The 13,252-nt window shown below is 40.4% G+C and overlaps 1 protein-coding gene across 2 annotated transcripts in view; it reads right to left on the bottom strand.

Annotated features, from left to right (window-relative positions):
• The window catches only part of LOC109904176 (syntaxin-binding protein 6), a 125,839-nt gene that overhangs the window by 15,200 nt on the left and 97,387 nt on the right, over nt 1–13,252 (bottom strand). Inside the window, exons 3-5 of one of the 2 annotated variants that reach the window (XM_020501374.2) lie at nt 7,317–7,447; nt 6,984–7,149; nt 1,670–1,780 (exon numbers count right to left, since the gene is read on the bottom strand). In XM_020501374.2, coding sequence (XP_020356963.1) covers nt 1,670–1,780; nt 6,984–7,149; nt 7,317–7,447 — 408 coding nt within the window. The remainder of the gene's footprint in view (nt 1–1,669; nt 1,781–6,983; nt 7,150–7,316; nt 7,448–13,252) is intronic. The other variant, XM_020501375.2, reaches the window with a different exon arrangement.

Consider the following 13,252-nt stretch of genomic DNA (forward strand, 5'->3'; position numbering starts at 1 on the left):
TTGTCAAGTTGGTTGTTGATCGTTGCCATTTTCAATTCTTGCCTTATATTTTCATGCCGATTTAAGTCAAAACTGTAACTAGGCCACCCAGGAACATTCAATGTTGTCTTGGCAAGCAGGTCCAGTGGATACTTGGCCTTGTGTTTCGTTTTATTGTCCTGCTGAAAGGTGAATATGTGTATGTTGCAAAGAGGAGTGAACCAGGTTTTCCTCCAGGACTTTGCCTGTGCTTAGCTCTTTTCCATTTATTTTTATCCCCCTCAAAAACCCTCCCTAGTCCTTGCTGATGACAAGCATACTGTACCCATAACATGATGCAGCCAACACCATGCTTGAAAAAATGAAGAGTGGTACTCAGTGATGTTTTTGCTCAAAACAAAGATTTGTATTCAGAACATAAAGTTTATTTCTTAGCCCAACATTTTTTTCCCAGTTTTACTTTATTCTGTACAGGCTTCCTTCTTTTCACTGTCATTTAGGTTAGTATTGTGAAGTAACTACAATGTTGCTGATCCATCCTCATTTTTCCTCCTATCACAGTCATTAAACTAACTGGTTTAAAGTCACCATTGGCCTCATGGTGAAATCCTTAAGCATTTTCCTTCCTCTCTGGAAACATAGTTAGGAAGGACGCCTGTATCTTTGTAGTAACTGGGTGTATTGATACACCATCCAAAGTGTAATTAATAACTTCACCGCTCTCAAAGGGATATTTAATGTCTGTTTTTATTATTATTATTTTTTACACATCTACCAATAGGTGCCCCTCTTTGCGAGGCATTGGAAAAGCTCCTTGGTCTTTGTGATTGAATCTGTGTTTGAAATGCACTGCTCGACTGAGGGTCCTTAGAGATAATTGCATGTGTGGGGTACTGCGATGAGGTAGTCATTAAAAAAATAATGTTAGACACATTATTGCACACAGAGTGAGTCCATGCAACTTATGTGACTTGTTAATCAAATGTTTACTCCTGAATGTATTTAGTCTTGCCATAACAAAGGGGTTGAATACTTAAGACTCAAGACATTTTAGCTATTGCTGTAAAGAGAGGACAATAAAAAGACTGTCTTTTAGTGGTCAAAAAAAAAAACTGTAGCCTATCTTATTGGCACCAGTGGAGCATCGGCCATATGCCCACTGAGTGTGCATATGCAATGTCTTTATTATTGGGTCAATGTCACTTGAAGGTCGTGTTAAAAAAGATTCTGCTAATCTTTCCATTCATAAAAAGTGTAGTAAAATTGAATGCGATGTGTTGATAAAAGGCCACATTTTTCCCTTGCAAAAAAAGGAAATGTATATGATATAGCCTAGCCTACTCCATTACTTGCTGCATTGAAGTCCTTTTTGCTAACAGTGATTAAATTATAGTATTAGCCTTCATTATCCAATTTCTCATCACATTCAGGATAGTAGTATCTTACATAAGTCTGCAAATGTGATGATGCATGCAATGCTTTATAATAAAGGTTCATTTTTATGGTGAAAATGTGCTTTCCCAAACTGACCGCGTACATATGACACGCCAATCACCGACACCAGAAATTCCATGACCGTCCCAACCCGAATGTTACTGTCCTTGTCAGATTTCAGATTGAGGGACTTAACTGCCTTGTTAGTAAAAGTATATATAATTTGAGTTGAATATATCATTTTCTCTGTGCTTACCTTGTAAAAGTAGATGCCGACCTTGCCGTCGACCGTTTATAACAACTTCTTTCCTCATTCTGTTCAAAAAGACCTTGCAACGGAAAACGACTGAATCTACAGTTTCATCGTCTGTGACAAGAAAATGGAAAAAGGAATGTCTCAATTTTGGTTTGCTTTTTGTTATTTTATGTTGGACCCAAGAGATTACTACATTTTGGATATTACTTGTTAATCCACAGTACAGTTTGTTCTAATATGGTCATTTTGGTTCACTTTGGTTAACTAATGTAATGTACTTGTTATGTTATTGAAAGGGTTTCATTCTAACAAAAGGTATAAAAAAAAAAATACACATTTCAATTTAGGGTAACTGGAATTAATTGGGGAAGTTAGTGGACAGTTTAAATAGAAATTAAGCTCTGTTAGTTATTAATTTGATGAAAAGGTAGCCAATATTCTAACAAGTTTCACTTGAGGTTCATTTGACTGCATAATGTATTAGTTCTGTATCCCATAAGATATCTCACAACAGTTTACAATGGAGCAAAGATGTCTGCTTGATGTGCCAAACTAACAGTAGGCATTTGCAGGACAGTTTCCAAAATGGTTCAATGGCAAGAAAATACCACTAGATTACCATTTAGCATCCTACAATTCAAATGTGATAAAAGAAGCAGGCAACATTTTAAACTCCCTCTCACCATTCCAAGTCAAGATCTACCACTGCAGCAAAGAGGCCTGGGAGAATCACGGGGATGAGTGCGCGCTGCAGCTTGGCAGTCTAGCCTGATAACGAGGCGATTACCAAATTAGTCTAGCAATGCTGTTTTATTTCAGGCCCTATTACACGGACCATCAAGTATCCCTAAACAGGTGCCTGGCTGCACATCTCCTCTACACAGATCTAAAAAGGGACTATGCCTCTGCCTCGGAAGTTGAGGGAAACACCAACACAACACTGATGAGGACAGAGACAAGCAATGACATGTGACCGTGATGGATGTCTGATGAGATAAATATGCATGTCTTTATTCAATCAATAGCAATAAAATTGCACTCTTTAGTTTCAATTTCCAGTCAATGAATAAGAGAAACCGGTATTAGGTGTATTTCATGCGCTTTTTTTTGTCTCAACATCCATTGTGTATGTAGTTCATCCCGCCACCACAAGGGGAAGCAACAGAGTGCATTTTAGAGCACCCCCCTCTTAAAGTCCACCTATGTATTATGATTCCAGACATTTCTTCAGATTAAGTACATCTGCCAGAGTGAATCAGCAGGCCTAAAATGTCTCTTAGATAAAGGGTGAACAAGGTTCCTCATAAACTAGCAGAATCCACAATAAGCCTGTCGACCTTGTCCTGTCCTATCAAGCCTTTACAATCTCCTCTCAGCCCATAACAACTGTCCCGGAGATCAGCCAATTAATATCATGTTCACTAAGACATACGACTCTGCCGCATACAAACGGTGGCAAAGTGACAAGCCATTTCTTTGTGTTTTCACGGCTAACAAAGAGGACAAGATATGGAGTGGAGATCTTGTGTAGAATAGATAATTGCCTGTCAGGATGATCCAGTGTAGAGTAAGTGTCTCTGTTCTAAATCTAATCAGCATGAAACGGCAATATCCCAGAATCCTCCAGTGGGTCAACACCTGTGTCAACACCTGTGTGTTCTAGCTGAGAAGTAATACGATGTTATCGAAGGCATCTTAGTCACAACAAGTAATCTATACAAGCCTTCAACACACAACAACAGGCACCATTATAGTGACCATGTCAACCCCAACAAGGTAGTGCATAAACGACAACATGGTGCCTCTGACCCGTTGACTCGATTTGTGTTCTTTGTGACAATCAGGTCAGGTTCAATGGAACGAACCTTGTTCATTGTTACATTGACTGATGGAATGTTCTTGTTATCTGGCAAGGTACAAGTCCAGTGTAGCTAAATAGATTTTACTACAGTACAGTCCTGTGCAATACAATACTGTAGTTGCACTAAAGGGTTGAGCTATACCTATAGCAAACTTTCTAATATATTATTGCATATGTGTATGAATCTTGACTGTGGTCCTGTTCCACTAAACTGAGAACTTTGTAGTTGGGTTTCTGTCATCCCCAGGTAGGTGAGTCAGAAGAGAGGCGTCCCACACAGTTATTGTCCCACACCTGAGCAGCGTCATGATTTTTGTTTTGCACTGGTGTGAGACTTAAACTGGAGGGGACAGTGGTGGCAGCACTCGGGCATCCTCTCCTCCTGTCACTAGGTCTCTGGCTGGGCTGTCAGTCACGCTACTCATTATGGCATGTGAGATGAGAGTTTCATGTGAGAAGACTGAGCAGGAAGGGCAATGTCAGGTCAATTTCTTTCTAAAGCCTGTATCTAATATAACGTGTATTCAATTGATAACAGAATTGTGGATCGGATAATGATAGTGAAATGAATCTCTTAAGTCAATTACCGGGTTGAGCAGGTTGACATTAAAACAATGAATAACCGATGCCAAATATTGGAGCTACTGTTCCATAAGAAACCAATATTGCGAGTACTTTGTGTAAAGGGTTTGACATCTACTACACATGTATAGGCCTAGAGTACCAGTCAGAAGTTTGGACACACCTACTCATTCCAGGGTTTTTCTTTATTTGGACTATTTTCTACATTTTAGAACACTATGAAAAAACACATACAGAATCATTTAAGCTGGTTGAGAGAATGCCAAAACTGTGCAAAGCTGTCATCAAGGCAAAGGGTGGCTACTTTAAAGAATCCCCCCCCTTCCCTTTTGCCCTCAGAACCACCTCAATTTGTCAGGGAATTGACTCGACAAGTGTCAAAAGCCTTCCACAGGGCTGATGGCCCATGTTGACTCCAATGCTTCCCACAGTGCCAAGTTGGCTGGATGTCCTTTGGGTATGGGATTACTCTTGATACACACGGGAAACTGTTGAGCGTGAAAAACCCAGCAGCCTTGCAGTTCTTGGCACCTACTATCTTCACCTGTACAAAGGCACTTAAATCTTTTGTCTTGCCCATTCACCCTTAGGAATGGCACACCTACACCATCCATGTCTCAAGCCTTAAAAATCGTTTATCCCGTCTCCTCCCCTTTATCTACACTGACACACAAGTGTATATAAGAATACCCATTCCCCTGGGTTCCCCTCCTACGTCTATGTTATGGAACGAGCATAACATAATGTTTCGTATACTCAGTGTATATATTCATTTTATACAACGGGTGGGTCTAATCCTGAATGCTGATTGGTTAAAAGCGCAATCCAGTCGGTGTCTATTCCACAAGTTACCACCGGCTAAATCTATGATGTTAAAATGCCTATTTACTCTGTTCCATCTGACTGCGGAATCCACTGTCTCATCAGCCCTGACAGGGAACTTATAAACTTGATCTCCACTATAAAAAGCATCTAGACATTATCTCACATTTCTTTTAGACTAACATTTAGTTCTCAACAGCGGAGATTTGTATAAAACTTGTTGTCTCTGACATTTGCAACATTATTTCAATATTCAAATTCGATCTCCAACTGTCCCATAGTAATGAACTTGTAGGGGTCGGGAGTCGGGAGGAGAGAGAGGGAGAGGCAGGCAGTTTTTCTCAGCCCGTCAAAATCATGAATCATTTTTATGGCTATATACAAAGAAATGTCAATTGAAAAAATGTAAAACGAAACAAAGTGCAGCTAGTTTGCAGTCTTTACAGCTTCAGTGTTTGAAGTGATTGTGTTATCTGTGTTGTTGGCTAGCTCCTCTGAACAATAGTGTCCTAACGAGAGAGCACATTTTCTATGCCAGGCAAAATCGTGCCTCATTAGCTCATTGTTATGGATGAATACAAATAAATGTCAATGGAAAACAGCTTAAACAAATGCCATTACTGTTGTTATTATTTCTGCATCGTTTTACATGACTGTAGGTTAGCGGTCGTTTGCTAGCTAGCAAGAAAGAGATAAGAATGTTGCCAGGCAGTATGGCAATGGAACATTTAGAAGAATGACTGGGTCTCTGGCAACCGAATCAGTAGAACGAATGACCAGCCAGCTTGGGTAGCAACCCTAGATTTGTTTCAGGACAATATCTTGTGGAAGGATGAAATAGTATGGATAAATTAATCAAATTAAAAATTTTAATGAAAATATGTCAATCATTATTTGAGTATGTTGGTAACCCGAAGTATAAAAGTGATAATGCCCTCGAAGCTGGTGTTTGGAGGATATATTAGCACAGTTTGGGTAGAGTTTGAGCTAGAGACCACTGGGGAGAGACCATGGAGCTAGAGACCACTGGGCAGAGACCATAGAGGTAGAGACCACTGGGGAGAGATCATGGGGCTAGAGAACACTGGGGAAAGAAAATGGGGCTAGAAACCACTGGGGAGAGAAAAATGGGGCTAGAAACCACTGGGGAGAGAAAATGGGGCTAGAGTCCACTGGGCGGAGACCATGGGCTAGAGACCACTGGGGAGAGACCATGGGGCTAGAGACCACTGGGGAGAGACCATGGGGCTAGAGACCACTGGGGAGAGACCACGGAGCAAGAGATCATTGGGCAGAGGCCACAGAGCTAGAGGCCACAGAGCTAGAGGCCACAGAGCTAGAGGCCACAGAGCTAGAGGCCACAGAGCTAGAGGCCACAGAGCTAGAGGCCATGGGTTCTGAGGATCAGGATGTGTTACCAGTAATACCACCATGAATAATAAAAGAGCCTTAGTGTTGTTGAAAGATGAGGTTAAACAGATCAATAGCTGATTAAGAAGAGGAGCAGGGTCTTACACAAATCCTTGGAACACAGAGGAAACGTTCCACCTCAACCAGTGCCTGTAACTCTAACATGCTACACCCCGGAAATGACTACATATGACTTGTGTAGGTTTCCAAATCATAAGGGAATTGAATGCGTTGTTAACTTAGGAATGTGAAGTATGTTTTTTTAATAAGCTTGTGTTTATGTTTAGTAATTAGAGGATGTGGGAGTGTGTTTTTATTTCTTGGGACAAAAGGTTAGTTCTCAGTGGACTGGCTTTTCCATCGTCTCAGGATAAATGATCCTCAAAATGAATATTCTGCAAAGCCAATGGGAATAATTACTCAGTGTCGTTATATAAATCAGAACTGAACATTCTCTACATTCAGAATGAAGTACTTGCCAGTAGAATGCCTTAAAATGCAAGTTTTCCCTTTTAGAAGTCAAAAAACCAGTCCACAAACCTTTGAGTGAGAACACTAGCTCTGACACTTTCATACAGATAGTGAAAGCCAGAGAGAGCACGAGAGAGAGATGGAGTGTCTTGTCACTGTGTCTCTTACCTCCCAGCAGTTTGGGCTGACAGTTGACAAACTCTGGCTTGCTCTGAGAGCTGTAGCGCTGGCAGGTGTGGTGGAGGATCTGGATAAAGGTGCACTTCTCGCCGGCCGAACCAGCCACCCACTGGTCAAAGGCATTGTCGAACGCTAAGTCAAACTCCGGACAGTCCTTGGGAAAAAGAGACGGAATTATAGAAACAAAGAGAGATAGAAAAAGACTGCACGCATGAACCAGTCTCTAGGGGGTGATTTGGAATTTGTCCTGCTGAAACAGTGGTCATGTGGTCAGGAAAAATGAATCCCTGGAGATAGAAGTTCAGTGTACTGTAAACTCACTCGGTTGGGGTCACAGCCGTTGACCTGTCTCAGCTGGTCGATGGTCCACATTGACCTCTTACTGAAGGACAAGGAGCCCTGGAACTGCTTCACCTTGGTGATGGACACATGGGACGGCTTTTTATTCGTCACTGTGGATAGAAAATAATGTAATATTTAGGATAAAAGTCATATGTAATGGAGAAAGTAGGCTGTTGATGGACTAAAGTTAGATGCCAAATGTTCCTAAAAAGGTGCCGTTTTGGACATATTGAGTGACAAGTTTACTCCATAGCAGCTGTGTTCAGGAATATAGACTATAGTTCATTAACAATAGCCATTGGCTGCTTGTGCCAAAAACAGCATAGGTTTATCAGGAAAAGTAATAGAATAAAACAACAAGCACTTCTTTTCCTGAGAGAAAGCCCTGCCTAATGTGGACTGGGCATTCTTGTAGCCGGGACTTGGACCTTATCATAGGTTACCCAATCAAAATATGTCCTCTTATCTGTAATTTACTTCCAATGGGGGCTATCTTCTTTAACCCAACCACACAGTGTCTGACAGTATGATAAGCTGCAGTGTAAATAAAAAGCTGACTTAATTGGTCTTGTCAGCGTCTGCATCCACTCATCCAGGTGCCGATGTATTTGTGCCATGATGTGAACAGTACGAATGTGTCACTACCAAAGTCTAATGGTTTTAAATTACTTTTTTGTATTGTCTGGAAACTCACCTGTAGAATTCGCTTGCAGAAGGTCTCTTAAAAAAGAGAACCGTGCAAGGTTATTAAACAGAGGTGCCTAGTTATCCTTCTATTGTTGATATCAGGTAACGTGCAACCTAACCCTGGCCCTGATATTCAATGTCTCCAAACCCCCCCTTTAAATCAAGATCTGGTTTTGGTATTTTTCATTTAAATGTATGCAGCATGTTGTCAAAAAATTGGTGGGGTTAGGATTTAGGCTAAATCAACTGATGCTGATGTAATTGTGTTTTCTGAAACCTGGCTCAGCAAGTCTGTTTTTGATAAGGATATTTGTATAAGTGGTTACAATGTTTATCGCACTGATCGAGTTAAGAAAGGTGGGGGTGTGGCTATATATGTAAGAACTAAATTCCCTGTAAGTGTGGCAAAGTCTGCCACTATTTGTAAACAGTTGGAATTTCTTGCTTTGAATATTGAGGTTTCAAAGGGTCTCTCTATAACTGTGATTGGCTGTTACAGACCCCCCTCTGCTCTCAGTGATTCATTTTCTTCTTTGACGAACCTTATATCTAAACTTCTTTACAGTGAAATGATCTTGATTGGTGATCTCAACTGGTGTTGGTTAAAGCCGGTGTCTGATGTTTTAAAAATGTTTTATAATTCTATGAATCTTACTCAGTTGATTAATTCACCCACTCACCCAAATCTTAAATGCCCAGATAAATCTACCCTGATTGATTTGATATTGACCAATGTTCCACATAAATATTCTGCAGTTGGTGTTTTTTTGTAATGATTTAAGTGACCATTGTGCTGTTGTTGCTGTTAGAAATACTAAGGTTCCTAAGACAAACCCACATTTTATTCGTAAGAGAAAGTTGAAGTGTTTTAATGAGCAGGCTTTCTTTCATGATTTGTTTTATTTTGACTGGAGCAAGATTGAGTTTATCCCTGATGTGGAAACTGCCTGGAAATGTTTTTTATTTTTTATTTTGAAGCCAGAAGGATGCTAGTATTCAGCTACATGTATGCCTTTACTAGACTATGGATATATTTTATATATGAATGCTTCTGCTCAGTGTTTGAGATCAATTGACACCCTTTATCATGGCACTTTGAGAATTATTTAAAACTGCAAATCCCTTACGCACCACTGCACTTTGTATACCAGGTTGGCTGGCCTTCTCTAGTCACTCGTAGCCTCAGGCACTGGTATACTTTTATTTACAAAGCCATTTGGGGTTTACTACCTTTTTAGTTGGGCATTTTTATTGTTCAGAAATGTGGTGGGTACTCTCTTCATTCGCTGGACTTTATCCTGCTAACTGTTCCAAATGTCCGAACTGAATTTGGTAAAAGGGCTTTTATGTACTCTGCACCATCGTCTTGGAACGACCTTACAAAATATTTTTAAACTGGAAGAACTTGTCCCGATTGGTATTTTTAAATCACTGATGAATGATCTTGAGACTGATTCCCTGACCTGTCAATGTTTTTAATTAGCTGTTTTTGATTTTGTTATACTCTTGTGAATTCTATGGTTTTCACAAGATTACTTGTAGTTTTTCATGTTGTTTGTCTGTCATTTTTGTAATGACTTGGTGCTGCCTATCTTGGCCAGGATGCTCTTGAAAAATATATTTTAAATCTCAATGAGCCTTTCATGGTTAAATAAAGGTTAAATAAAATAGATTGATGACACCTTTTACACTACGCCAGATGAAATTTGCACCAAAAAAAAGCAAAATAATTTCTTGATAAAGTGATATATTGCTTCCAGTCCGATGTCGACTAAATTAAAGTGGATATCAAAAATGACTAAAACCTTGTGGTAGATAATCTTCTCTTAAAGGACTATATAGAGAAAGAGGGAAAGTATAAATCAACTCAGAAGTGGTTGAGCCAAAGAGGAACTCACTCATGGTATGGGACGGGGCCAACTATCCCGTATCTATATCCTGCCCTGGGACACCACCACAATGTTCTGGGCTATTCCCCTCACCCCCCTACATTCCAGATGTGAGTCTTTCCAGGGATCAAAGCCCTGTGTTTACAGATCATCCTGCTCAGAGTTCCGTCATGTGTCCGGACCACTGCATGCGTGCATAGCTGGATCCAAGCGGCCAGATATCTTACGGAAGGGTCAACGTGCTCCTTTGTTGTTTTTGCAAGCCAAAGCACCAGGCCCCTGTTTCCACTCTCCCCATCTGTCGTTGTGTCATCCTGGATAATTAGGCCCCGTTTAGGTCACTCCGCTGTTCTGAGTTTCATTTCCATAGTACCATCTGGATAGGTAGCTAACGGTTACTGACAGGTCTTTGTGGCCTTTTCGTGGAATCGTCTAAAGTCGGACCAAGCCCTCTTGTTTTTCACAATATCTTTTCAATAACACAGGTAGGGCTAGATCCTTGTATTTTCTTTGCATCATCCTGTTTGTTGTGATAGTATCTCTCTGGTGAGGGGAGATGTTTGGATATATTGTACATGATAGTGAAAATAGTGGCCTTTGGTCTCAGTTTGTGACAGACAGTCAGGGACTGGGGTGGACATGAAGAGTCCTTTTTCTACCAGAGCCCTGTGATACTTCTGGTTAGACATACTCTATTCATTTTGATATTACAAGATTTCCAGTGAGCACTGGAAGCACTGCCTGTTCACCCAGCAACAGTATGCTTCTACAAAGTGGAACTTCTCTTAAAAATGGTTCTTCTTGACTAGGAACGCCTACTAACAATGCATTCGGAAAGAATTCAGACCTCTTGACTTTCTCAATTTTGTTACATTACAGCCTTTTTACTAAAATGGACTAAATAACTTTTTCTCCCATCAAAATACACACAATACCCCATAATGACATCACAATACCCTATAATGACATCACAATACCCCATAATGACATCACAATACCCCATAATGACAAAGCGACAAGGTTTTTAGAAATGTTTGCAAATGGATAAATAAAAAATAAAAACAGGAATATCATATTTACATAAGTATTCAGACCCTCTGTTCTGTTTCTATTGATCATCCTTGAAATGTTACTACAACAGGGTTGATGTCTACCTGTAGTAAATTCAACTGATTGGACAGGAATTGGAAAGGCACTTCTGTCTCCATAAGTTCCAGAGTTGACAGTGTATGTCTGAGCAAAAACCAAGCCACGAGGTTGAAGGAATTGTCCGTAGAGGTCCGGGACAGGATTGTATCGAGGCACAGATCTGGGGAAGGGTACCAAAACATTTCTGCATCACTGAAAATCCCCAAGAACACAGGGGCTCCATCATTCTTAAATGGTTTGGAACCACCAAGAGTTTTCCTAGAGCTGGCCGCCCAGCCAAACTGACCAATCGGGGGAGAGGGGCCTTGGTCAGGGAGGTGAACAAGAACTCATTGTCACTCTGAACCTTCCAGAAGGACAACCATCTCTGCAGCACTCCACCTATCAGGCCTTTATGGTAAAGTGGCCAGACGGAAGCCACTCCTCAGTAAAAGGCACATGACAGCCCGCTTGGAGTTCTTTTTATATATATATATATTTTTTCATCTTCTTTTTCTTCATTATTATTTAATATTAAAACATAAAATCTACTTGCAATGAAGCTGCTCAACATCTACACAGAAGCAACCAAATCTACAGATCTCCCACAAGGTCAAAAACAGGGACCCAAACCAGCAACCTATCTTCCACCGGCCCAAGCTCCCAACCACCAGGCCACCAGCCCTCCAAGATCCCCCCCCCCCCATGCATGACTCGATCTTCACCTCCCGAGCCCATTGGAGAGTTGCAGCATTGAGACACGATCGAAATTGGGGAAATAGGGTATAAATATGCAAAAACTGTTTCATCTTTGTTATTATGGGGTATTGTGTGTAGAGTAATGAGGGAATCTAAAAATATATATATATTTTAGAATAAGGCTGTAACGTAACAAAATATAGAAAAAGTCAAGGGGTCTGAATACTTCCCGAATGCACTGTATATAGAGCAGAGAGCGAAATAGTCAACCAGCCATGACAGGCATGAAGAAATCCAATCCTATATCATGGATTACACAGGGGTCAATTCAACTTCTTCACATCAAAAGATATCTGAAAACAATCACTGATAATAAAAGAGAAGTGATGAGCCAATTCAGAAAGGTCAGAGGGTACAAGGAGACGTCATCATTATACAGTAGCAGCGAAGATGCTCTTCATCCAACAGTCATACTGTACCCACAGCAAAGCAATTCTCCCAAAATGTATTAAAGAGCTAAGTGGTTCTACTGCGTCACCTGGTAAGTGGGGAGGGGAGGTGGAGAGTCTCATAGAAAAGACTAAAATCATAGAAAGTTGGGTTGGGAATTGCCAATAAGATATGATGATACTTAAGGACCTGCCGATAAGATATGATGATGCTTAAGGACCTGCCGATAAGATATGATGATACTTAAGGACCTGCCGATAAGATATGATACTTAAGGACCTGACGATACGATAATATGACTATACATAAGTGCCGATACAGAATTTATTGTGATTCTCACGAATCAATATATATTGCAATTCGATACTGTGATTTTATCACAATCTGATGTTTCAAACATGTTGCTCACTATACTGCAAGTCTGCTGCAGAGACACGAGAGAACATGAGGAAAACTAGTTGTCAGTCAGGGAAAATAAGTGTTGAAAACATGTTGGCTCATTATTTTAAAAGATGCAGAACAAGCTATAGGATTAAAAATACCAGAGTTTTGGCGCAGGTACAGCAGACTAGCGCTGTAGTAAAAAAAACTTTAGCAAAAAAAAGATACTTGGTTGTAAAATAACGATATAATATTGTCCCAAAATAAAGTCATATGTAACTATACATTTTTCCCCATCACTAATAGAATAAGAGACACCAGACTACTCTCTGCTGAGACCATAATATATCTTCCACCCCTATTCCCCCACCCCCTGACTCTTTGGCACTGATGCCGTCAAACCAAATTAAAAGTGTGAGCTGCTTGCTGATCAGAGGACAATCCCAAATTGTACACAGAAAGGAAGAGGAATAAATAAATGGAGCTGAAAGTAAAGTAAGCGCTCAAAAAGACAAGGTACTGGAGTTAAGCTGAAATAGCAGACTTACACTACATGGCCAAAGGTATGTGGACATCTGCTCATCAAACATCTCTTTCCAAAATAAATGGGCATTAATATGGAGTTGGTCCCCCCTTTGCTGCTATAACAGCCTCCACTCTTCTGGGAAGGCTTTCCACTAG

The sequence above is a fragment of the Oncorhynchus kisutch genome, linkage group LG14 (genome assembly GCF_002021735.2).
Source record: "Oncorhynchus kisutch isolate 150728-3 linkage group LG14, Okis_V2, whole genome shotgun sequence".
Classification (NCBI taxonomy): domain Eukaryota; kingdom Metazoa; phylum Chordata; class Actinopteri; order Salmoniformes; family Salmonidae; genus Oncorhynchus; species Oncorhynchus kisutch.